The sequence below is a fragment of the Urocitellus parryii genome, chromosome 7 (genome assembly GCF_045843805.1).
Source record: "Urocitellus parryii isolate mUroPar1 chromosome 7, mUroPar1.hap1, whole genome shotgun sequence".
Lineage (NCBI taxonomy): Eukaryota > Metazoa > Chordata > Mammalia > Rodentia > Sciuridae > Urocitellus > Urocitellus parryii.
Genome location: NC_135537.1, coordinates 169,177,368 through 169,202,442, shown reverse-complemented (window position 1 = coordinate 169,202,442; position 25,075 = coordinate 169,177,368). Strand labels below are relative to the sequence as shown.

The 25,075-nt window shown below is 42.9% G+C and overlaps 1 protein-coding gene across 4 annotated transcripts in view; it reads right to left on the bottom strand.

Moving 5' to 3' along the window:
• Map3k3 (mitogen-activated protein kinase kinase kinase 3) overlaps positions 1-25,075 on the bottom strand; it is a 69,141-nt gene that overhangs the window by 3,484 nt on the left and 40,582 nt on the right. For 2 of the 4 annotated variants that reach the window (XM_026402262.2, XM_026402265.2), the window contains 9 exons: positions 10,624-10,757; positions 7,400-7,473; positions 4,751-4,818; positions 4,465-4,557; positions 3,669-3,860; positions 2,994-3,142; positions 2,236-2,367; positions 1,610-1,739; positions 1,068-1,245 (listed from right to left, as the gene is read on the bottom strand). In XM_026402262.2, coding sequence (XP_026258047.1) covers positions 1,068-1,245; positions 1,610-1,739; positions 2,236-2,367; positions 2,994-3,142; positions 3,669-3,860; positions 4,465-4,557; positions 4,751-4,818; positions 7,400-7,473; positions 10,624-10,757 — 1,150 coding nt within the window. The remainder of the gene's footprint in view (positions 1-1,067; positions 1,246-1,609; positions 1,740-2,235; positions 2,368-2,993; positions 3,143-3,668; positions 3,861-4,464; positions 4,558-4,750; positions 4,819-7,399; positions 7,474-10,623; positions 10,758-25,075) is intronic. The other 2 variants (XM_026402264.2, XM_026402266.2) reach the window with 1 other exon arrangement.

The window sequence follows — 25,075 nt, the reverse complement described above, 5'->3', positions numbered from 1 at the left end:
CTGACCTCCTGCCTCCCTCTTTATTTTTAATTTTTGTAGTGCTGGGGAATCAAACCCAGAGTTTTGCACATGCTAGGCAAGTGTTCTGACACTAAGCTACATCCCCAGCCCTTTAGTTTTTGAGATGGGGTTTCGCCAAGTTATCCAGGTTTTCCTGGCCCTTTAAAAAAAAATTTTTTTGTTGTTTGTTTTTGATACAGGATCTTGCTAAATTGCCCAGACTATTCTTTTTCTTTTCTTTTTTTTTTTAAGGAGAGAGGGGGAGAGAGAGAATTTTTTAACATTTATTTTTTAGTTATCGTCGGACACAACATCTTTGTTTGTATGTGGTGCTGAGGATCGAACCCAGGCTGCATGCATGCCAGGCGAGCGCGCTACAGCTTGAGCCACATCCCCAGCCCTGCCCAGACTATTTTTGATCCTTCTGCCTTATCCTCCCCAGTAGCTGGAGTTATGGGAGTGTGTCACTGCACCAACTGAACCTCCTTTTATAAGGACTCTTGTGATTATGCCAGGCCCACCTGGGTAATCCAGGATAACCCCTCCATCTCAAAGTTAACAGCTGCAAAGACCTGCTACCATATAAGGTAACATTTACTGATTCTAGGGATCAGGACATGGGGGGGGCATTGTTAAGCCCACCACAATAACTATTCAAGAAAAGTTCTTGTGACTTCTAGGTCCTTTCTGAAAATAGAAATAAACTCAGGCAAAGGCAAGTCCATCTGAGCACTAGAAGAAAGGGCATAAGTCTGCTTTTGTTTAGAGACAGATTTACGACTTCAGAGTGGATTCTGCTTCTCAAGGGGTTCAGCAAACCCAAGGATACTTTTTCCATGGCTTAAATTTCTAGCACTAACAAGATTTGTTATTTGGAATTAAAACACACCCTATTTGTGCTACTGCAAACACCACCACCGCTGCATACAAGGAGCCTAGCCTATGGGTGCACCAGTCAGCAAAAGGCAGGCCCTCCTTTCACATGCAAGGTTCCCCAAATCATTTCCAATTCAGAGCGACTACAGCCCAGGCAGGGAGACAGAGTCCTGGTATGTCCCAGCACTCACCACACATCTGCTTTCCTTCCATAGCCCTCGCCGCTGATGACCTCGGGGCTCATCCAGTAGGGAGTGCCAGTGACTGAACGCATGCCGGTCCCTGACATGCAAATGGTCTGCAGGCGTTTGCTGGCCCCAAAGTCCCCAAGCTTCACATTCCCAGCAGAGTCTCGGAGGATGTTGGCTCCTAAAGCATGGAAGAGCAGAAACTACCACCTTGGCCCCCCCTTCTATTTTCTATCATCCTTCCTCCAGGTCACAGAGAGCTATGGAGGGTGGGAGCTACACTGAATTTGACATGAGCTGCACAGGGCACACAGGGAAAGGAAGCCTCAAACTTACAGTGTGAAGTCACAGGTCTTCGTGGTCAACATTCACACTGGACTAGAGTATTTCCCCAAATTGTTCAACCGTTCTTCATATTAATCCCACATGGCTGGGGAAGCAACTGGGGGTCCCACTTTATAGAAAGTTCAAAATGGTTCAGTGTTGGCCCACCCAGTCACTAAATGGTAGACTTGAAGACTCCATACAGCCTAAGCCCTGCTCACCCTTGATGTCCCGGTGAACAATCATGTTGCTATGCAGGTAGGACATGCCCTCCAGGATCTGCCGGGTATACTTGCGGGTCACACTCTCCGTCAGAGCTCCATAGGCCTTCAACTGGTCTTTCACTGAGCCCTAGCAGTCACAAGGAGTCACAGGGAGTCCCCTCAGGGGATGGCTGTGGGAGGGGGCAAGGCTATTTCCTGGCCCCAGGCACTGTAGCAAAGCAGTGATTCATCCAAGCTCCATCTGTGATGTGCTGGGCACTTTGCCAGGAGCTGCCAGGCAGCTTGGAGAAAAACATAAATAACAATCCTTCCTTCAAGCAATGGATGACCCACATGCAGAAGAAGGGACCTTTGCTGCAGGTGAAGTCTGTGCTTACTGGACAAGAACCAGACCTCAAGCTCCAACCTTGGGTTAGGCTAGGCTAGGACATTTCTCACCTGACACCTTTACTATAGCCACAGGTAAGGTTCTCCTGAATCCAGATCCTGCCATAACCTTACCTAGCTCCCCCAAACCTCTGGAGCCCCAGGAGGTCACACCCAGGTCAAGAGTGACCCCCCAAGGCCTCACCCCAGATCAGGCTCCTTTTTGTGAGAGATTCATATGTCCAAGGCACACATACCCCTGGCATGTACTCCATGAAGATGGTCAGAGTCTTCTCGGCACGGTCCCGCAGGCAGCCATAGTACTGCACAATGCGCTCATGCTGCAAGTTCTTCAGCAACTGGATCTCACACTCTAGGGCACTCACCTCCTAGGGAAGGGCCAGTGGTCACCCAGGCACTTAGGGGACTGGGTGTGCCTGCCTGGGATGCACGCAGCTTGCCCTAGACTGTGCTTCACAGGGATCTGCCTTGGGAACTTCATATGGAGAAAAGAGGGCCTGTTCGCTGTCTGACCCTTGGCCACAATGCCGGCCAGTCCTTGGGATATGGCACTCCCAGGCCTGGAGGAAGGCAGACAGGGAGAAGGAAGGAGGGGTTGTGGGGGCTTAGTTAAGGTAGCTATTGTATTTGCCTATTCAAACTGAGGTGTCAGTCACATGATTTCTCCTTTAGAGCTGGCCCAAGTAAGTGGAGAAAGGTACTTGGGGAGTGGGGACAGGGAGTACCCTTTCTGGCAATGATTATCACCTCTGTTTGGGTTGCATGGGACTATGAGATGGCCTTAGATCCTCCCCGAGGGGCTTGGTGCTCCTTGGACCATCAACTCTTCACCCCATAGTTAGGACCAGGGTGGATAGCAAGAGAGCTTGGGAGGAAGAGTGATGGGGGAGGCAACCTGTAGCACCTGGAGCTATTAATCTGTGCAGTACAAGACAGGCACTTATATTGAAAGAGTTCTGGAGAACTGGAGGTCAGAGAATGGGAAAGGCAGTACCTTGCTTGTCTCAGGACTGTCCGGGTCAAACTGGACCTGCTTAGAAGCAAGTTCTCGTCCTGTGTCCACATCGTAGCACAAATAGACCCTGCCAAAAGCACCCTGGCCCAGGAGCTTCCCCCGACGCCAATTGATGGGGGCACTAGGCGCTACAAGAGAACATTGGAAAAGAGTGTTATATTATGCACATTCTTTATGGAGACCCTCCTTGTTCTCCAGCCACTTGATCATGAGACCTCTGGCTTAGGTTCCCCCATGCCCAGCACCATCACCTCTTTCAGTACCCCATCTGAAGTAGACCCAGAGCCCTCATCAAAGGGAGCTTAAGATCAGAGTCCTGGGAAACAGAGGACTTGCTAAACTCATAGTCAAATGGTCTTCTGCATGACTTTCAAAGCTCCCAAATACCTTACTACATCAGGGATTAAGAGCATGCTTTTCAATTTAAACATGGAAAAACTAAAGGCTGGAGATTAATGGCTTGTCTCACAGCAGTGGAGTCAGGCCTAAGATCCAGGGTATGCTGCTCTCTCCGAGGATGTCCCTGTGGGGAGAGGATGGGCCAGAGCAGCAGAATGCTGAGCCTAAACACCCTAGTGGCCTGGCTGTCCTCCCAACCCTGAAGCTTGTCTGAGCACCCTTGACAGTCTTCTCCTAGCCAGGGACATTCCTCACACTTAGTTGGCACACTCCTCTCCTGAACAGAGAGGGCATTCTCGCTGTCTGCACTCCGTAGTCGTCCACGAGGGTCCAGGTATTGCACAGCCAGACCCATGTTCTCGCCATTCGTGCTTAGGGAGCGGCTGGAGGGCACTAGGGTGAACAGGTTGCCTTGATGACGCCGTATTCGGGGAAATGTTCTTCTGCCTAAAAAGGTAAGGGGCCAGAGTAGAGCAAGTCAGACCTCTGGCCACAAGACAGAATGTGCAGACCAGCTAGAAGTGATAGACAACACTGGCTTGGGTCTATCCTGTCTGCCCTTCCACTTGACTCATGCCAGAAAGACTGCTGTCCCAAGCACCTTGAGAATCAAGACAAAAGCAGAAATAAAGAAGTAGCCAGGTTCAGGGAGCCATGGCCATAGGGAGTGGGGACAGGGACTGATAAGGCCAATCCCCAGCACAAGTCTCTTTTCTCGTCAGCATCCTACTCCGACCCCCTCTGCCACAGCTCCGCTGTGTCTGCTGCTGATGCAGAAAAGGTCATTGGAGAGACGGCACTCCAGAGTACACCATGGACAAAAAGACGGAGCTCCTAGCAGCAGCTACTTAGTTTGAAAATGCAATACTCCTTATCTGGTTATTTTCTGTCTCTCTTGACTCAAGACTAAGGCACAATTTCCCAGGATTAATGGAAAACAGATCCTGGAGTACCTAGGTCCCACCCACTAGTGGTGGCTTTTCCAAAGCAGAGCATTAAGTATGGTCTTTTGTGAGGCAGCCAGCAGAGGGCAGCATGGAGGCGCACTCACCATCATTGTAGTCCTTGTGGTGCACAGACACGTGGTAGCGCCGGGGATAGGTTCCACCTTTGACCCCTTTGTCATAGAGCTGAGTTTCCCGATCTAAGTAAAACAAGGGAGTCACTGGCTTTTGGGCAGGTCAATGTGAGTGAGCCACGTAAGTCCCAGGTCATTCAAGACCCTAGAGCAGTAAGCCCAGGCAAATTTGTCTACACAGTTTTGGCTTCCCAACTCAGAACTCTCTGGACCCACAAAGACTCCCCTGCTTTGCTAACCCAGGCTCTGTGGAATTTACCTGAGTACTCCTGTCTGTTGTCTGGGAAGCTTTGGGCTCGGGACATTCGTGATTTCCGGAAGGATGGGCTAGAGAGAGCAAAAAGGAATCACAAAATAGACCTCAGTGTACTTCCAGTGCAGCTCAGAAGGCAGAAGAGAAGTCAAGGGCATCTAAATCATCTCTTCTTCAAAGTGCCTCCCATGTGCACAGGTGTGGAAAGAGGAACTGGAGGGAAGTAGCCCTTTCCTTAGTCTAGTCCCCTGCTTTCTCCACCCTTCACATGTCAGAGGCCCAAATGTGACAGGACCCTGGGTGGTAAATGACAGTCCTGCTGAGACCCACCTTGGCTGCATACCCCTTTACTTTACCTTCTTGGCCTTTTCCCCCACCTATGTAACAGGTGAAGAGCTGCAAGAGAATCCCTGGCCCAAGCAGTTACAAAGATAACAACAGCATAGTTTACAGAGAGTGAGCTTTTTCTTATTTAACCCTCATAACTCTGCAAGGTAGGCAATGTGTCTTCGCAGACACCCTACTGGTTTAGGTATGAACATTCTTATTTATTTCCCCAAGGATACAGCTAGGAAGCAACAGAGCTAGACTTCAAATCCACATCTGTGACTCCAAAGTCTGTGTTCCTGCAGTTATACCAAGCATCTTCCTTTCAATTAGTCATTACTATCCTATTCTAGAGAGAGGGACACTGAGGAACTAAGAAGTTAACGCACTTATTTGAAGCTACTGAAATATCTGCTGGAGCTGGGATTGGATACAGGTCTATCTGGCTCCAGGTCTGCCCTTTCCTAAATCCCAAAAAGGGAAGATAAGAGCTCTGAACTCAGGTCAGGCCAGACCTCAATGAAGTCAGTTCAGATCACTGGGTTTCATTCACAAGGAGAAAACAAAGTAAAAAAAGAAGGTTGGAAGAAATACCCAAAACCAGGGAAGTGGGTAAATTCAGCTATCTTTCCCAGCATCCACCTGAATAACCCTTTCCCTGACTGATAAGCAAGTACCTTTTGAAAGGGTCATAGGTCAGAACTTCAAGACAGTGACTTGGGGGCTGCCTTCTTCTTCCCAAGACCTTCCCCAGACCTTCTGTCCTCTCTTTCTATCCCAAAGCTCAGAGGATAGTCCAAAGTCAGAGTCAGTCCCTGTCCTGGCAGAGCCCTCAACCAGTGAGGACTCCTAGCACTTTACTTGTGCCTTCTTGCTACCCTGATTGGAAAGCAAGCCCCAATCAAGGATATATATTGGAATCAACACATATCTATGACTACATTCTATGACATCTAGAGGAAGATCACACTTATCAGTGCTCAGGTCAAATCTGGCCGCAGTCAGAAGATCAGTACCCACATAAACAATCAGATACACAAATTAAAAAAAAAAAAAAAAAAACTAAACTTGCTCTCCATTTTTTTTTGAAAAAATTTTAAGTTGTAGATGGACACAATACCTTTACTTTTACTTATTTATTTATTTTTAAGTGGTGCTGAGGATCGAACCCAGTGCCTCACACATGCTAGATGAGCACTCTACCACTGAGCCACAACCCCAACCCCTGCTCCTTAGCTTCTAACCCCTAAACCCAGTCAGAGGTGGCCAAAACGAGGCTGAGATAAGGGAGCAGTGGGATCAGTGCTGGGGCCAGCTCTAAAGATGAATGTAAGAACAGGATTCCATACATGGGAGGAGGCCTAAGTATTGTTTTCCAATTATCATATCCCTGTTTCTTATTCCACCAGAAACATTTGGACAAAAAAATTTTAAAATGAAAGTAAACCCATGGATGAGAATTTCGTTTTTTTTCCCCCAAACTTCAATAGCCCATTGTTTCTCAGTCTAGATTACAATAAAGACCCCAAACGCCCAAGAGCAGCAAGTATTATGAGTCAAATCAAAACATGTAGAGCACTCAAAACAACATAACAAGCACTTAATAAATGAACTGATATTTTATAGGCTATTGTTATATTCATTTTATTATGCAAGCAAAACATTCTCAAGGTGTTTGGGAAACTAAGGAGAGGGCTTCCCTAGATGCATGCTGTTTTAACCCTGGGCCTGGGACTGGGATTGTGGCTCAGTGATAGAGTGTTTGCCTAGCAGGTGTGAGGCACTGGGTTTGATTCTCAGCACACATATAAATAAATAAAGGTCCATCAACAACTAATAAAATATTAAAAACAAAACAAAAAAACTAACACTGGGCCTGTCAATCTGTGGCTGGATCATAGATGCACACTAGCAAACATTACTTCCTCAACCCATCAGTTCAAAAAATGCCTACGCATTGGTCAGGTGTGGTGGCACATGTCTATAATCCCAGAGACTTCGGAGGCTGAGGCAGGACCGCAAACTTGAGGCCAGTTTCAGCAATTTGGCGAGGGCCTAAGAAACTTAGTGATCCCCTATCTCAAAATATTAAATAAATAAACTTAGGCACTGGGTTCGATCGTTAGCACTACATAATATTAAACATATAATAAAGTTTTCTGTCCATCTGCTACTACAAAAAAAAAAAAAAAAGCTGGGGATGTAGCTGGCTCAGTGATTAAGTGGCTCTGTGTTCAATCCCCAGGACCCCCCCCAAAAAAAAAAAGAAAGAAAGAAAAAATTTAAAAAGCCCATCTAATAACACTCAAGCTACCCACAGCCCCATACCTGTCTGCTGACCTGTCCAAGGATTGGCAGCTTCCTGATAAGGAATTTTCAGCACTGCTCAGGGGATCCAGCATCTGTAAGGCAAGTCATACAATAAAACCACAGTCCCAACCCTAATCCCAGCCAGCCAGGTGACCCAGGCTTTATGACCCAGTTGAGGCCAGCACATGGTCTTTTTGTTTAAATATGAAAGTGCCCTTGTTTCCCCATACAGTGGGAAGAATGGTTAGTAAGGTACCATTCTCCCCTGTAGTCTGAAAGGCAAGTTTCCAGGAGGGAGAAAAATGCTTGGCTGACATCCCAAGGAGTCTTGCCAGGAGGGCAAAGCAGAGACGCAGCTTCTCTAGTTGGCACTTTCTTGGCTTATCAACACTGGTGCCTGGCACTGGAGATGGTACTACCCTGCAGAGGCTTCCAGTGAGTTTGGGTGGGACCCTAATGCTTCTGTTTACACTCTATAATTCATAATTTACGAAAACAAGCGTTGCTTCATTTCACAGATGAGCACTGTAGCCAAAGAAAGGTTAGGAGACTTGTCTAAAGTCATAAAACTAGTCCATGCATAGCTGGTACCAGAATACAATCTCCCAGCTCCTAGTTTCAATACAGAGTTAATAGACGTCTATATAGATTGAAGTATTTCTCTGGACCCTGATCTAATGCAGTTACAAAAAGCCTTCACAATAGTTCACCCCCACTAACTAATCTCGTGAAGGTCCTCCCCTTCATTTTCTCTTTACAGAGCAGAGGTGGCTATGGGGTCTTCAATTTCACAGTATAATCATTCCCTGACATCCACTGGAGATTGGTTCCAGGTTCCCATTTAAATCTGAGGATCCTCAAGTCCCTTTACAAAAGATGGCACAGTATTAGCATATTATCCATTCATATATACTCCTATGTACTTTCAATAATCTCTAGATTATGTATAATGTTTAATACAATGTAAACACTCCATAAATAATTGTTATACTGCATTGTTTAGGGAATGACAAGAAAAAAAAAAAAAGTCCATGCTGGTCACAGTGGCACCTGCCTCTAATCCCAGTGACTTGGGAAGCTGAGGCAGGAGGATTGCAATTTTGAGGCCAGCTTTAGCATCTTAGTGAGACCCTGTCTCAAAAAAAAAAAAAAATAGAGCTATCCACAGTACCAAGAAAGAAAGAAAGAAAAGTCTCTATATAATAAGTACAGACAGAATATACTCATTGTGCAGTTGGTTGAATCTGTTCCATGTCTATAGACATGGAATCCACAGAGGTAGAGGACTGACTATATGCATTACCTGAGCTCCAAAGTTAAACTTCACACAGGGAAGAAAATATTAGAATTATGAGAATTCAATAACATAAGATTTTACATAATTTGTTTCCAACTGAAATCTCTTTTCCCATTTCATACTAGGGTCCATCCCCATCCATAATTTCAAATGTTTTAGGTCATATTATCATATATGATTTTTTAAAATTTGCCTATCAAGGCAAATTAACTGCAAAGTAAAATTACAAATTTGGCCAGGATACAAGATTTCCCAAAGTGGGAAAGAACTGCTCTAAATCCAGCAAGTGTATATTTGGTAAAGTTCGATCAAGTAACCAAAAAGAGAAAATGGATGAGTAAAACAACACAGCAAGTGTGATGGAGAAATATACCAAAGGTTCAAGAGGCCTTGAGAAAAACTGCTGAGTCCCATGAATGTTTTTGCAACAATGACCCTAATTATGATAGTGCTACAGAAGTCAAAGGGGAAGTGAAGGAAGTTACATTGTGCTAGCTAACTTCTGTCAGAAAAATTAAGCCAAAAAATTAACATGAATCATGCTTTGTTCATTCTAAAAATCAGCAAATAGATGCAACTGTTACCTAAATCTGATTAAAGAAAAAACAAAATAAACTTATCTTAGTTTCACTTTTTAAGAAAGTCCCAATGGGATATTTTTTTCACTATATACTATGCTGTTTTGGTCCCTGTGAAGTAGATTTATCTTGAATGGCCTGTTACTAGAAGCAATTTGCTTTGGCTAAAGGGGTGGGAACTGGGGGTAGGACCTTGACAGTCTCCAGCAGCCACTTTCTAAAAGTCTGTAATCAATAAGAGTCAAATTCTCCTGTTTTCCACGGGGAAAGACAGAAACAGAGGCAATGGAGCTTGTTGGCAATCTCTGGGATTTCATACTCAGTCACCTCTAAGAACAGCAGGTGTGCAGAAGAAAAATGGTTAGAGAAACGGGGCAGTTAGTAAAATGCCTAGGAAAAATCTGCAGCTAAAGGCATTCCAAGTCACTGTTCCAAACATGAATTTATCTAGCAGGCAGGAGTAGAGAAGGGAGAAGAGTATAAAGGGCTTCTCATAGACTATACAGTCTCTTTTCTTAAAGAAAGAAAAGTTACAGGAATTGTTGTTGTAAAATTCTACATGTGATGGTACTGGCCCTTCTGTTGGACATTTTGCCCTTAAGAAATTTCCCCTTCTCAAACCAAATTCCAGAAACTTATAAAAGCAGATTTATCTTTGTAATTAAAGCAAGCTCATTTAAAAGACCAGAATGAAGCCAGAGATCTCACCCTTGCTGAGTTCACTAAGTCCCATTGCCATTTTCATCAAGTAAGCCCCAAGATTAAAAAGCCAGTCATTAAAATGGGTAAACCATCATAGTGGACAAACCCCCAAGGTGACCAATGAGTCACAACTGACCCAAGGAAACTAAAGCAATAAAAGTATATGTCATTTAAAGATTTTAAATTTGTTGGAATTTGTTATTTTGTAATAGGTAAATAACACAGCTATTTATCTTCACAGAAGGTCACTCTTAATCAATCCTAAAAGGTGATTTGGATATAGTTTACTTTCTACCTTTCATCAAGATATAGCAAAACTAAAACACAGCTAATGAAAAACTGTGCGGAAATGAAGATAGGCATTGCAAAGATCATCATAAATAGCAAAGTGGTGTAATGTAAGGGGATTGCGAGAGGACTGCAGAAGAGGGAAATTGTCAAGTACTCACCCAAGACCAAGGGTAGGTAGTTTAAACTTCATTTTTGGCAAGAATTAATATTTGGCTCCTAGAAAGGAATAACTAATATTTGGGAAAGCCTGATTTATAAAAGAGTTATTGGATGGGATTTAAGTCCCTGCGGTCTACACTATGCCCACTGAGTACCCCTGGTCATAACCTTGGCCTAACACAGTCCATGGGCATACCCTGGGCCCCCATACTCACGCACTGCTCGCTGGTCTCTGGGATGAATTCTCCTTCACTATTGATGCTGGTGTAGGATCCCTGTCGGGCAATGTGCTGCTGCCGCTCAGGCACATAGCCAGGGGGAGGTGAGCTTCGGCCAGGGTTTTGAGAGCCTAGAGCATAGAAACAAAGCTTTTAACAACAGAGCGTAGGACTTGTGGCTCAAGAGGAGCAGGCATGGGACCAGTTTGAGATACTGAGACCTAGAGGTCAGGGCTGTGACTTGGGTTATGGCACCGAAGCCCAGCATGCTCCAGCTCCCTAAGGCAAAGTCCTTCCTAATGGGAAGCAAGCAGGGTGTGGTGGTGTATGTCCATCATCTCACCTACTTGAGAGGCTGAGGCAGGAGGATGGCAAGTCCCAGGCTAGCCTCAGCAACCTGATGAGACCCTGTCTCAAAATTTAAAAAAAAAAAGGCTGGGGATGTAGCTCGGTGGTAGAGTGCTCCTGGGTTCAATCCCCAATACAAAAAAAAAAAAAAGGAGCATACGCTAGAACATACATTAACTAAGAACCTTAGAACAAAACATAAACCAGAATAAACCCTGGGAAATCATTTTGAGTTGACAATCAGACCAGCTTTGTATTTTCTCTTATTCATGTATATGACTATTCCTTTATAATGCCATACCTCTCTCTCTCCCCCTATAGAGCACCAAAACAATTTCCTCCCATTCTGCAAAGAACCTAGAAAAAGGAACGATACAGTAGTTTCCCATATGTCTGTTCATATATGGTTGGGGCATATATTTTTTTTCCTTTTTATACTTTTTTTTATTGGTTGTTCACAATATTACAAAGCTCTTGACATATCATATTTCATACATTAGATTGAAGTGGGTTATGAACTCCCAATTTTACCCCAAATGCAGATTGCAGAATCACGTCGGTTACACATCCACAATTTTACATAATGCCCTATTAGTAATTGTTGTATTCTGCTACCTTTCCTATCCCCCCTCCCCTTCCCTCATGGGGCATATATTTTAAGACCCCCCAGTAAGATATCTGATGCCTTGGATAGTACTAAACCTGACATATACCGTGTTTTTTCCTAGATGTGTGTGTGTGTGTGTGTATATATATATATATATATATATATATATATATATATATATGCATATATATATATGCATGATAAAGTTCAACTTATAATCAGTCATGGTAAGAGGTTAATAATAATAATAAAATAGAACAATTACAATAACAGTCTAACAAAACTGCCAATGTCACTACTCTGGTACTTTGCAACCATTATTAAATAAGGGTTATTTGGAACACAAGCAATGTTAAAATGTAATAGTTATAAGTAACTAACAGGTAGCATATGAACAAAGGGAAGATTCATACCCCAGGCAGAAAAATGCAAGGTTTTATCTCATTACTCAGAATGGTGTGCAAATTAAAGCTTATAAATTGCATATTTCTTGAATTCCCCATTTAATATTTTCTGACTACAACTGACTAGTGATAAATAAAATTGTGGAAAGAAAAACTGTGGTCTACTGTACATCAGCTTAATTCTCTTGAGCTTTGTTTGGGTCCCAGCAGCACTTTTGGGTTGGGATCCAGGGAAAGGTAACTGGATATACCTAGGCATCTCCTTCTCCTGCCCCATTCCCCCAGTCTGCGGCTCCCCTTACTTGTTCTATATCTGTATCAGGTAAGAAGGCCCCCTGACATTCTGGCCAGCAGCAAGGGGCTGCCTATTTCAGATCTACCACTTCTATCCTTCCTAACTACTATGAATAATCATATTATCTTAATGTTTTACTTTTTGTTGGACATTCATAGTAATTACTTCATTTGATTTTCAACATCCATGTAACAGAGGTTTGGAGAACATTTTCTGAGTCAGGCACTCTGCATAGTACTTTTACATTTGTTACTTGACTTAATCCTTGCAATAATCCTGAAACATAAGCATTTGCTTTACTTAACAGAGGAGGCAACTGAACTCAGAGAGCTTTACATTTCTTAGGAAAATATAAATAATTTTAGGAAGCAGAAATCATCCCTATTTTACAGGTGAGAGGACACAAAGCCAATGTGTGTGGACTTACATCAGCTTGTAAGATGGAATAGTTTATCATTCAAATATCACAGAATGACAAGTGTACAGAGATGCTTTAGAAATCATTGAGCATGGGGGCTGGGGATGTGGCTCAAGCGGTAGCGTGCTCGCCTGGCATGCGTGCGGCCCGGGTTCGATCCTCAGCACCACATACCAACAAAGATGTTGTGTCCGACGAGAACTAAAAAATAAATAAATATTTAAAAAAAAAAAAAAAGAAATCATTGAGCAATGTTCTGTCATAAGGGATTTGAGTTTGGGAAATCAGATTTCTCTACCCCTAGCCTTTTCTGATTGACTCTCTGCTTTCAATAATCAGAGGAGACAAAAGCAAGACTAGAATTTTGCAATTTTTTTCTTTTTTTTTTAAGAGAGAGAGAGAATTTTAATATTTATTTTTTAGTTTTTGGCGAACACAACATCTTTGTTTGTATGTGGTGCTGAGGATCGAACCCAGGCTGCATGCATGCCAGGCGAGCGCGCTACCGCTTGAGCCACATCCCCAGCCCCAATTTTTTCTTTTTCTAAGATCACCAAGCAGGTAACAAATTTATCCAGTCATATAGAAAACCTGAATCAAAACAGCCCTCCCCATATCCTTCCCCATATTCATATCTTATACTCCTTACCTCTCCCCCATAACTCAGCAATTCCGGCACTGGGAATAGCCGAAGTTAAAATCCTCAATGAAGCAGGCTACTTTCCTCAGTGACCAGTTTCTCCAGTCTAGTTCAGAGCTATAGCACTAGGTTTCCTGAAATGGAGCTGCAGGCAAGATGTTTTGTGGGAATGGCTAAGGAAGAGAGAACAAGTATGGTAGCCTGGAGACTTGGGGAAGAATCTAACTCATTCTACTCTGAAAGTGGGGGAACAGCCAATACCAACTCCCTCCTTTTTGATAGAAATCAGTTTCAGAAGGAAAATTTGGGATATACAGAGCACAGACTGTGCTCTGGAAGGAGAGGTGGTATATCTCCTGCAGAAGATGCTAATAAGTCCAGCTAGGCTCTTTGAACACCCTGGAGGGGAGAGTGGGCCTGACAAACTGCTGGGGCTCAACAAAATTCCCTGAGTCAGGGAGGCTCCTTCTACTATCCCAAGGGCCCTCATAAGGGAAAAAGAATGGTGCAGAGGGTTGCTCTTTGAGACAGCATCTAAGAAGCTTAATCCGTTCATCAAGAGACTGACTCCTTTATTATTCTATATGATATCAATTGATCAGACCTATAGTTTATTCAATTATGTAGAAGACACTTGATAAATTTGTCATCAAGAATACTTCCGGTCTGGGGTTGTAGCTCAGTGGTAGAGTGCTTGCCTTGCATGTGTGAGGCACTGGGTTCAATCCTCAACAAAATAAAGTTATTGTGTCCCCCTACAACTAAAAAAATAAAGAAAAAAAATAATTCCAATTGAGCCTGGGTGTGATGGTGCACACCTATAATCCCAGAGACTCAGAAGGCTGAGTCAGGAGAATTGCAAGTTCAAGGACAGCCTCAGCAACTTAGAGAGATCCTGACTCAAAATAAAAGATAAAAAGGGCAGAGGATGTGGCTCAGTGATTAAGCACCCTTGGGTTCAATCCCCTTTACCAAAAACACAAACAAGCAAACAAAACTTCCAACTCTTTCTTGGAGGCATCAATCCAATGATATATCTTGGGCAGGAAGGCTAACATAAGGCCCTCAATAATCTGACTTCCTCACCTGACTCCACGGCAGCTGCCAGAAACATTTCTCCAAAAATAGGAACTCAACATGTCATCACAGGTTAGAGGCCACCAGTTCCGAGGTAAAGCAGTACCTGAACCATTCCTATCACATGATCTCAAACAGCCCAATGAAGTGTGTCTGTTCATGATTTCTTAAACCCAGGCAGAAACTCAAGCAGCTCTGAGTACAAATTTAGGGATGTTGAGATGTGAACCAACAGAGCAATGAAATCAGGCTAGGCAATTCTCTTCTCTCTCGACACTCTGTTATCTCTCATTTAACTCTTACAACACCCCTGCAGCAGAGGTGTATGACTATCACCTACACTGCATGGAAGGAGAACCTGAGGCCCAAAGTCATATAGTGACTTAACAGTGGGATTGTGGCTAGAAAACAGGCTTTGTGACTCCCAATGCAGGTCAGCCAAGGTAATTTTGAGACATTCATTTCCAAAAAGGGCAGGCATGCTGCTTAATATAGGAGCAAAAGGCAAAACTTTTCCTGGAACTGCCCCCCATGAGGATGGATATCCCTTCCATGGGGAAATGTGATAGTCTTCTGGAAGGCACAGGAGAGGCTTGTGTGGGGATTTCTTTTCTTTTTTCACAAGACTTAGGATGGAACCAGGACCTCATGCATGTTAGGCAGGCACTCTACCATTAAGCCACACTCCCAGCCCTTTTTGAAATTATTTATTTCCCAGAACTGTGGATAGAACCCAGGGACATTTTACCACTGAGCTATATCCTTAGTCCTTTTAATTTTTTTTTTTTTTTATTTTGAGGCAGGATGGTCTTGAACTTGCAATCCTCCTGCCTCAGCCTTCAGAGTCACTGTGATTATAGGCATGTGCCATCGTGTATGGCTTCCTTTATAATTTTTTTGGTAACAGGGATTGAACCAGGGCACTTAACCATTGGCCACATCTCCAACTCTTTTTGAGACAGGGTCTCAGTAAGTTGCTTAGGGCCTCCCTAAATTGCTGAGGCTAGTCTCAAACTCGAGACCCTCCCGCCTCAATCTCCTTAGTCACTGGGACCAAAGGATGTGCCACAAAGCCCAACAAGTGTGGGAATTTCTTGACAGTACAGGAGAAACACAGTGTCATGTTTTATATAGCTCAGATTCAAAGTTATTTTGTCCATGATCATTCATGAGGAGGGGGTCAGGGATACAAAATGCCATGTGGCAAATAGAGAACCCAGAGGCAAAGACACAATGGAGGGGAGGGGAAATCTGGACCAAGTAAAAGAAAATGCCTGCACTTCCCAAGTGGCCCAGATGTCAAAGACCAAAATACCTGGCCACTTCCCTCACCACTGTATCACAAAATTCCAGTGTAACCATGAAAAAAGGATGGTTTTCTTAAGCTGTGTTTGTCATGTCCCAAAGCACAGAACATTTAATCTTGCTAATATTTGTGCCCGATTCTTGCTTTTGGCTGTAGATAACATTTTGTAGATAACAAGTTCTGTGGCAATTCAGTCCATATGTTGGTAACATATGTCAGTAGTAGAGGCAACCCTAAGGTAAGAAAGTTGTATCAAAGAAAGTCTAAGCTTTGGGATTACGTGAACTTGGCTTTGCTAACCTATTAGCTGACTGATTTAAACTCTCATCTTAAATTTTCTCATCTGAAAAAATGGAGAGAAGTATCTATGATTTGGGGAAGTCATAAATGTGGTAGCATATGTAACCTATATGACACTACCTCATAGTAGGAACTCGGCAGAATCTCATTTATTTCCTTTAACTTATATAGCAGGTATGAGTTACACTCTAGATCCATTCTGTCTAGTATCTCTTCCTGTTCTTCAAAAGCTATTTAGCTAGTTATATTTCTAAAACTCCTTTTAGGTTCAGCCAAACAAATACACTTGTGTGAGATTTAGAGGCTTCCTGTCATTCCTACTGTTTCTGGACACAGTTACAGAAGTGCAGGAATCCCTGTGTATGTATGTGGTATGGACCAGAACCAAGAGGCACAGGGCTTCTGGACTGGTGGCTTTCCAATTATAGAAGAAAGAGAAGCTCTGTGGTGCATTGGAATCTAGAGCTTGTTTCTTTCACTCTCCCAATGGTCCATTCCATAAGCAGAATGTGCACTAAATCTCTTTTGCCTAAAATGGATACTTTTTTGTGCAACTGAATCCTGATCAATGTGTTCTGGAGTGAAAAAATATTATATATTTTACCTAGAACAAATAATAAACATCTCCTGAAAGGGATTGATTAAAGAGAAAGAAAAACTCTTATTGATGAAATCTCAGACATTGGTCCAAACTATCCCTAAACAGGATGAATTTCCCCATCTGTTACAGAGTGTCTGATGTGAGACCTCCCTGAGATCAAACATTCAGCATCCTCCTCATACCTATCCCCTCCTTCACTAGCTCCTCTGAACTATCTTCTGGTTTTACAGGTGGGATGGAAGTAGCCCATGCAAGGGCAACAAAGAAACAGGAGAGGGAAAAGAGCAAAGGTTTTCTAAGCTTTTACTTCCAGCCAGAGACTTTCACTTTTTCCAATCCACACTATGGCCTGCAGAGAGCCAGCCTTATTATCTGATGGGCAACACGCCAGGGGCTATTGTGATTAGGCCCACAGCCTGGAGCAGGAAAGGGAAGTCTCCCCAAACCAATGGCTATCAGAGGAAGCGAATGGAAAAACCAGGAGTTGGCAGAACTGCTTCAGGGTATTTTCAGTTTTGTTTTTATCTTCATTTCAGAAATTGGGAGCCAACAAGATGCACAACAAGTAGTTGAGAACAAGTGGGACAGGGAACTGAACAAGGCCAGCATATTGGGCTAAGTGCTGTTGGTGGTCATATATTTACCAGTAATGACAGTGAGCTGGATGGCAGAAGACTCTGCTGTGCAAAGCACAGCTCATTCAGTAGATCTCAGGAGGCAAGCACAGGCAGGGGGAGAGGAACAGGTTCTCTAGGCCATGCTTCCCTGGCATTCTACCCTGATCTTGCTGTTCTAGCTTCATCAGGTCATTTATACTAAGGGGCCCATCTTAGCACTGGCTGAAGCAGAAGGGCACTGGAGTAGTCCTCAGTCCAGAGTGTCTCACAGCTTCCCCTGAAAGCATTCTATACATAAGGAGAAGAAACGGGGGTTAGGCTGCTAGCTGTCTGAATTCTTGCTGAGGTATGCTACTCTCTGCTAGCCTCCTTATTCAGAGAAGCAGAATCAGATAACTACCCCCCCCCCCAGGTAGGATATGGATGATTCTTTTGCTTGGGCTCTAAGCTGAAATTCAGGCTCTTGGATTCTGGCCCTTTTCAAAGGAGAACACTCACCAGGAAACTGATGCAGTCAGGAAGTTGCCTCCACAGGGAATTCTAGGGCTTTGGGTCAGTGTTAATGTGTAGGTCAGGTCATTGCAAGTACAAGAAATATTTCTAAATCTTTTTTTTTTTTTCTCTTGGGGGACAAATGATATAGGGAGGGTAATTAAATCTTATTTTTTAAAATTTTTTATTTTTTTGCTTTCTCAATAGAAATTGTAACCAAGCCAGGCATGGTGGTGCATACCTGTAATCTCAGTGACTTTTGAGGCTGAGGCAGGAGGATTTCAAGTTTGAGACCAGCCTCAGAGAGGCCTTAAGCAACTCAGTGAGACTCTGTTTCTCTTTTTTTTTTTTTTTTTTTTTCCTAAGAGGCCAGGCGTGGTGGTGCACACCTATAATCTCAGCAGCTCAGGAGACTGAAGCAGGAGGATTTTGAATTCAAAGCCAGTGTCGGCAATGGCGAGATGGTAAGCAACTCAATGAGACCCTGTCTCCAAATAAAATACAAAAATGGACTGGGGATGTGCCCCAGTGGTTAAACGTTCCTGGGTTCAATCCCTGGTACTTAAAAAAAAAAAAAAAAAAAAAAAAAAAAAGCTGTTTATTTATTTATTTATTTATTTATTTTTAAAGGGACTGAGGACTGGGGCTGGGGCTCAGGCTCAGTGGTAGAGTGTGAGGCCCTGGGTTCGATCCTCAGTACCACATAAAAATAAAAAATAAAAGTACTGTGTCCACCTACAACTAAAAAATAGATTTTTTTTTTTATAAAGATGTGGCTCATTGGTTAGGATGTGGTTCAGTGGTTAAGTGCCCATGGGTTCAAGTCCCAGTACCAAAAAAAAAAAGAATGAAAATTGTAACCAGCCAGGCATAGTAAAGCATGCCTATAATCCCAGTGGTTTAGGAGGCTGAGGCAAGAGGATCACAAGTTCAAAGCCAGCCTCAGCAACTTAATGAAGTCCTAAGCAACTTAGCAAGACCCTGTCTCTAAATATAAAATTAAAAAAGGGCTCAATGGTTAAGTGTCCCTGGATTTGATCCCCAATAACCACCCACACACAAAAAAAAGAAAAAGAAATTGTAACCAATATTTCTCCAAATACTCACCCTGGACTATGCTGTGCAGAACACTGCTTCTAAACATTTTCATCCCACAAGACCCTGAGAACATCTGTGTGTTTCAACTTTCAAATTCCCATTTTATTTATTTATTTTATTTTTTTAGATGTTGATGAACCTTTGTTTTATTCATTTATATGTGGTGCTGAGAATCGAACCCAGTGCCTCACACATGCTAGGCAAGTGCTCTGCCACTAAGCTACAACCTCAGCCCCCCATTTTATTAAGTTGCCATCACCACTAACCATCTACTACGGCAGCAGAATTTATAGTGAAAAAGAGAAAAAAACCTTTGGCAGTGAAGGAGATTGACCATTTTCTTTTCATATGTATAACTACCACTTTTGCAGTTTGACTTCTACCCTCTTAAACCTTTCCTAAGACTGGAAGTTGGTACTACACACAGGGCTCTATAGCTCTCCACTGCCCAGCCATCACTATAATAAGTTATCCCACACTGTCAGCAATCCTTTTCTCCCTTTGCTTCATTATTTCCTCCTCTTCCCTCTGAATCAGAGGCTTTTCTCCTTCTTGCCAAGGCACCACTACATTCTTCCTGGACTGCGATCCCCCTGTGCAGGATCCAGCTTACCCACAGTCTCTTCACATTGGCTTTCCCCTTTCCAGCCATCTTCACTCTCCCTTCACAAACTGCTCAGATCTCTAGCCTGATAATATTTTAGCTGCTCCCTAAGCTATTAGCCCACCTCTATTTTTCTGTTACTACCCAACTTCTTTTAATTTTTGAATATTTATTTTTTAGTTTTCGGCGGACACAACATCTTTATTTGTATGTGGTGCTGAGGATAGAACCCAGGCCGCACGCATGCCAGGCGAGCGTGCTACCACTTGAGCCACATCCCCAGTCCCAACTACCCAACTTCTTGAAAAGACTGATTACCTCCACTCATTTTAGGGGTTGCTGTTTGGCTTGCCTCAACTTGGGATAAAGTGACAAGAAAAAGAGAAAGATGGTGTATGAACAAGCAATGGCACTTAATGAGATACACTATGAAAAACAGGAGTCAGAATACCCAGGGACAAGTCCTTTAATTCTAGCCTGGCTACATGGCTTAAGAGCACCACTCAACTTCATGGAATGCTAGGAGCCACAGCAAAAGTATTATGATACATGGCACTTTTGGTTTAGGTGACTGCCAGCTAGCCATTGAGATGATATGATTATGTTAAGCTTTACATTCATATGGATATTGGACTCCTGCTGTTCACCTCGGCCTGTTAAGGAACTCACATTACGGGACTCCCGGAGAGTTCCCATTGGTTGGGGAAGGATAGTAGGAGGGAACTCCCGGGGGAGGTGGGGGGGGGCCGGTTCCGGTGGGGGGAGACACGTGGGTCGACTGGCTTGCTAGCAGGTCACACACGGGACGCTGGCGGCTTTTTTAAATAAAGCTTTGTTTCCCGCTTGAGCGGCTTGTGTTTTTGTGCCCAGCCGGGTTGCGGCGGTTTGTGTTTCTGTGCCCAGCTCGGTTGCGGCAATGGAAGAATGCTGCTTCAGCTTGGCTTCAAAGATGGTAGAATTTCCATATGCAAAGACAGGAAGGACATCTTCACATAGGGAAGGAAATTCCATTCATCTGTCTGCCAATACCTCCACACACAATCTTTAATAAATAAATAAATTTTATTTATTTTTTAAATTTTTTATTATTGTTGATAGATCTTTATTTTATTTATTTTTATGTGGTGTTGAGGATTGAACCCAGTGCCTCACACATGCTACCACTGTGCTACAACCCCAGCCCTTAATTTTATTTTGAGACAGGGTTTCTCTAAGTTGCTAAGGCTGGCTTTGAACTGCAATTATCATGCCTCAGCCTCCAGAATTGCTGGGATTACAGGCATGCACCAACACTTTTGTTTGTTTTTAGCATGAACTAGTTTAACAGATTGGCTTTTAAAAAGTGGAACTCAAGGTGTGTGTGTTATAATAGGAAAAACAAGGGGCAAACAAGATAGCTGATTTCAAATATTTGAAAAACTATTATTGAAAGATGTTGTCTGAGTAGTCAAGAGAAGGGAATCCATTTTTTCAATTCAATGTAAGGAATAGAGATGTCTAAAATTGACTGGGATACCTAGTGCTTCTTAGAAACCTTGCAGTGGGAGCTGAATGACCTGTACATTGTCCTCTCACAGAATAGTTAGGTGTGCTAATGTTGAAGATGAAGGAGGGTGAAGGGAGAAGAACTGGGTGGGAGGTGAATTGTTAAGGCCTACTTACCAGTGACTTCTCTTTGGACCCCATTTCTACTGCTAGCACTTTTCCTAGAGTCCTTCATGTTATAACCTTGACCCCTCTTTCTTCCTGCTTCCCTTTACTAGAAAGCCTTATACTGTACCTGCTTAAGCAAGTTTCTCTAACTTACCCTTCTGTCCTTTCCAATCTGGCTGGTTCCACGTAAGGCCAATGCCTCACACTTCTAATTTCCTCACCATTTCTCTAGTCATTCCTTTCCTCTGTTCCTTGCAGGTTCATCCTCTCTTCCCTCTAACTGGATCTAAGTGTTGGTTCCTAAGGCTCAGTCCTAGGCCCCTTTCTCTTCTCATTCTATAGTCTGCTTAGTCACTCTGGGATCATAGTTTCAAACAGACGATTTCTTTTCTGTTTTTCCTTCTCCGCTCTGATTTTCTCCCCAGTTTAAGACTTATATATCTAATTGCCCATTTGACATCTCCTCTTGGCTGTCTTAAAGGTACTTTAATATCACCATGATTAAAACATTACTTCTGCCCCTTCCCAGCACCTGAAATCAGGCTCTCTTTCAATATCCCTGCCTTAGTGAAAGGTGATGCCATCTAGTCAGCAACTTACTTCTTTTTCAACACCTGAAAATTTAATCCAATACCAAAGTATTTCCTAAAGTCTTTTGGTCTTAGAATACTTAAACTCTTTAAAACCAAGGATATACATATCTACAACAAGACAGGTTAACAAGAGAAAAGCATAGCAATTTTATTTAACCAAAGTTTTATATGACACAAAAGTCTTCAGAATGAAGATCCAAAGACCCAGGGAAAACTGTCTATTGTTATACTTAGGAATCAATGACAGTAAACCCCAGTGTAGAACTTTGATTAGATAAAATGGGTGTACCTAATAGTAACAGACTGAGGAGGGAAACCCAGTAAAGCTCTGACTGTTCAGATGCTTCTTGGTGTCTCTTTGTGGTATAGGGCATCACCTCTTCTGGAATGAGGGTATTCTGATCTACTATCAGATAAAATAGGTCAGAGAATTTCTTCAAGACCAGCTCTTACACAGACATGCTGGAAAAGGAATGTTTTAGGTTTTATGGCTGGTTATAAAGGAGAAGGGTTAATTTCCATAATGTACATTCAGCTCTTGAGCCCACCAGGAAAGACAGTTCCATCTGCCCTCCAGGAACAGCCATAAAGTTCTTCTCAATTGCCTCCTTGGGGCTCCTAGTGGTGGCTACTGCTTTCCCCGCCTCATAACTTCAAGGAGAAGATGGAGAGACTAGTGTCACTCGAAATAAACCAACACGTGCCTCTTCCGAAAAAACCGCAGGACAGATTTCCTACCTCATCAAGGAAGTCTTCGAAATGAGAAAAGAGCTGTGCAAGAATGATGAGACCTGTATCAAGAGCCATGTGGCAGTGTCTGAAAACAATCTGAACCTTCCAAAGATGACTGAAAAAGATGGATGCTTCCAAACTGGATACAATCGGGACAACTGCCTTGTGCGAATCACCTCTGGGCTTCTGGAGTTTCAGGTCTACCTGAGGTACATCCGGAACAAGTTTCAGGAAAGCAAGAACAGGGACACAGCTGAACATGTGCAGTTCAGTTCCAAAGCCCTAATTGAGATCTTGAAACAAGAGGTGAAGGATCCCAGTAAAATAGTCTTCCCTAGCCCAACTGCAAATATCAACCTGTTGGCAAAACTGGAGTCACAGAATGATTGGCAGAAGGTCATGACCATGCAACTCATCTTGAGCAACTTTGAGGATTTCCTGCAGTTCACCCTGAGAGTTGTTCGAAAAGCATAGTGGGCATCTAAGCTTATTGGTTCATGAGCATTCCTTCCTACGGTCAGAAAACATGTCCTATCAACTGGGTACCTACCTTATCTTGTTCTCTATGAAGAACTGACAATATGAGCGTTAGGACACTATTTTAATTATTTTTAATTTATTGATAATTTAAATATGAGATCTGAGTTAATTTATATGTGATTGATATTTATAATTTTATGAAGTGCCACTTGAAATATTATTTTATATAATGGTTTTGAAATGATAATATAAAAGTCTAGACAATTTGAATATCCTGCTTCAGAGCCAGATCATTTCTTGGAATGCATAAGTTTACCTCAATAAAATTGCTAATTTATACATTTTTAAAAAAACAAATTCCATAATGTGCTTGGGGAAAAGAGAATTCTAATTTCTGTAGCCTGCTGTAGAGGAGAATGGGGAGCAAGATATAAGAAGAGCAAACAAATGTCAGAAATACAACTTTGCTTCTGAGGCCTTACCAATGTCCTTCAGTTCAAAGTACTCAGCATGCCAAAGCACCATACTTCAAGGTATCATTTTCAGAGCCCCAACAAGGTCAACTGATATTTACCATATTAGAAATTAAAGCTCAGGGGCTGGGGCTGGGGCTGGGGCTGGGGCTCAGAGGCACAGCGCTCCCCTAGCATGCATGAGGTACCAGGTTTGTTCCTCACATCACATAAAAATAAAATGAAAATATTGAGTCCACCTATCACTAAAAATAAATATTTTCAAAAAAGAAATTAAAGCTCAGAGTTTTTTTTTTTTTCCTTTGGTGTGTGTGGTTCTAGGGATGGAACCCAGAACCACACTCATGCTAGGCAAATGCTCTACCACTGAGCTACATCCCCAGCCCTTTTTATTTTATTTTAGAAATAGAGTCTCACTAAATTGCCCAGGCTGGCCTCGAACTTTCGATCCAGCTGGGATTACAGGCTGCACTACCACACCCTGCAAACTCAGAAATTTTAAAAACACAATACACAAGTACATATTCCATTAGTCATCAGAAGGATGACATCACCTCAGACACATAACCTCTGGAAAACTCCACTGCTGACTTGTGAGAGAATTGGCATCAGGTCTTAGTATGATTCTGAAAGTAATTCTGACCTTACAGATCTCCTGAAAGGGTATCAAGGACTTCCCAGGGTTCTCATTCCAAACTTTGAGAACCACTGACATGCCACTTTCTGTCAGTTTTACCTCTGGAAATCTCAAATCTTCCTGTTCCTCTACTCCACTACTATTACCAGCCTAATGCAAGCTTCTGTTTTCTTTTACCTGGACTACTGCATTATCCTAGTATGGTTCCCTTGGGTCCATTCTTGACCCAATCTGTTCTCCACTCTACAGCCAGCGCAATCTTATCAAAATACAAATCTGAATATGTAACACCACCCATTCCTCCTCACCTTAAGACTCCTTTTTTACTGCTTTAGACAAAAGGGTTAACATCTTAACCACAGTCCACATGGGTCTGCCTCTCTCTTCAGCCAAATTCTGGCCTCCTTCCTCTGTTCCTAGCTCTCCAGCTATCAGGACTTCTTTCCCTTTCTCTAATCTACACTCCCTCCAGTCATCAGGCTTTTGCATTTGTGGTACCTTCTGCCTGGAACCCTTTGTTTGTGCTTTAGGTAGAAGTATAAGCCCTTCCAGCCCCAGGGTCAGGTTCTATCTCTCATCAAACACACAGTACTATGCATCTTCTGGTCACATATTGGAATTATACATTCATCACATCATAACAAGTAAATGTCTGTTTTCAGGAACAAAGCCCACGTCTTTTTTGTTTTTCATGTTTTTGACACATAGCAGATACTTTGGTAATGAATGAACAAAAATGTAGTTTAATAGGACAGAAATAAGATAATAATGTGATAAAGATTATAATGGTAAAGGGTACGAGGAAAGAAGATTTTCAGCAGTTTCCACTGACTACCAAAAAAAACTAAGCGCATGTCAGGCACAGTGGTGCATGCCTATAATTACAGCTAATTAGGAAGTTCATAGGTTTTTAGCCAGTCTAGGCGATTTAGTGAGACCCTATCTCAAAATTAAAAGGATTGGAGTTGCAGCTCAGTAGTACAGGACTTGTCTAGTATATGCAAGACCCTAGACTTGGGCTGAGGCTGTAGCTCAGTGGCAGAGCGCTTGCCTAGCAAGTGTGAGGCACTGGAT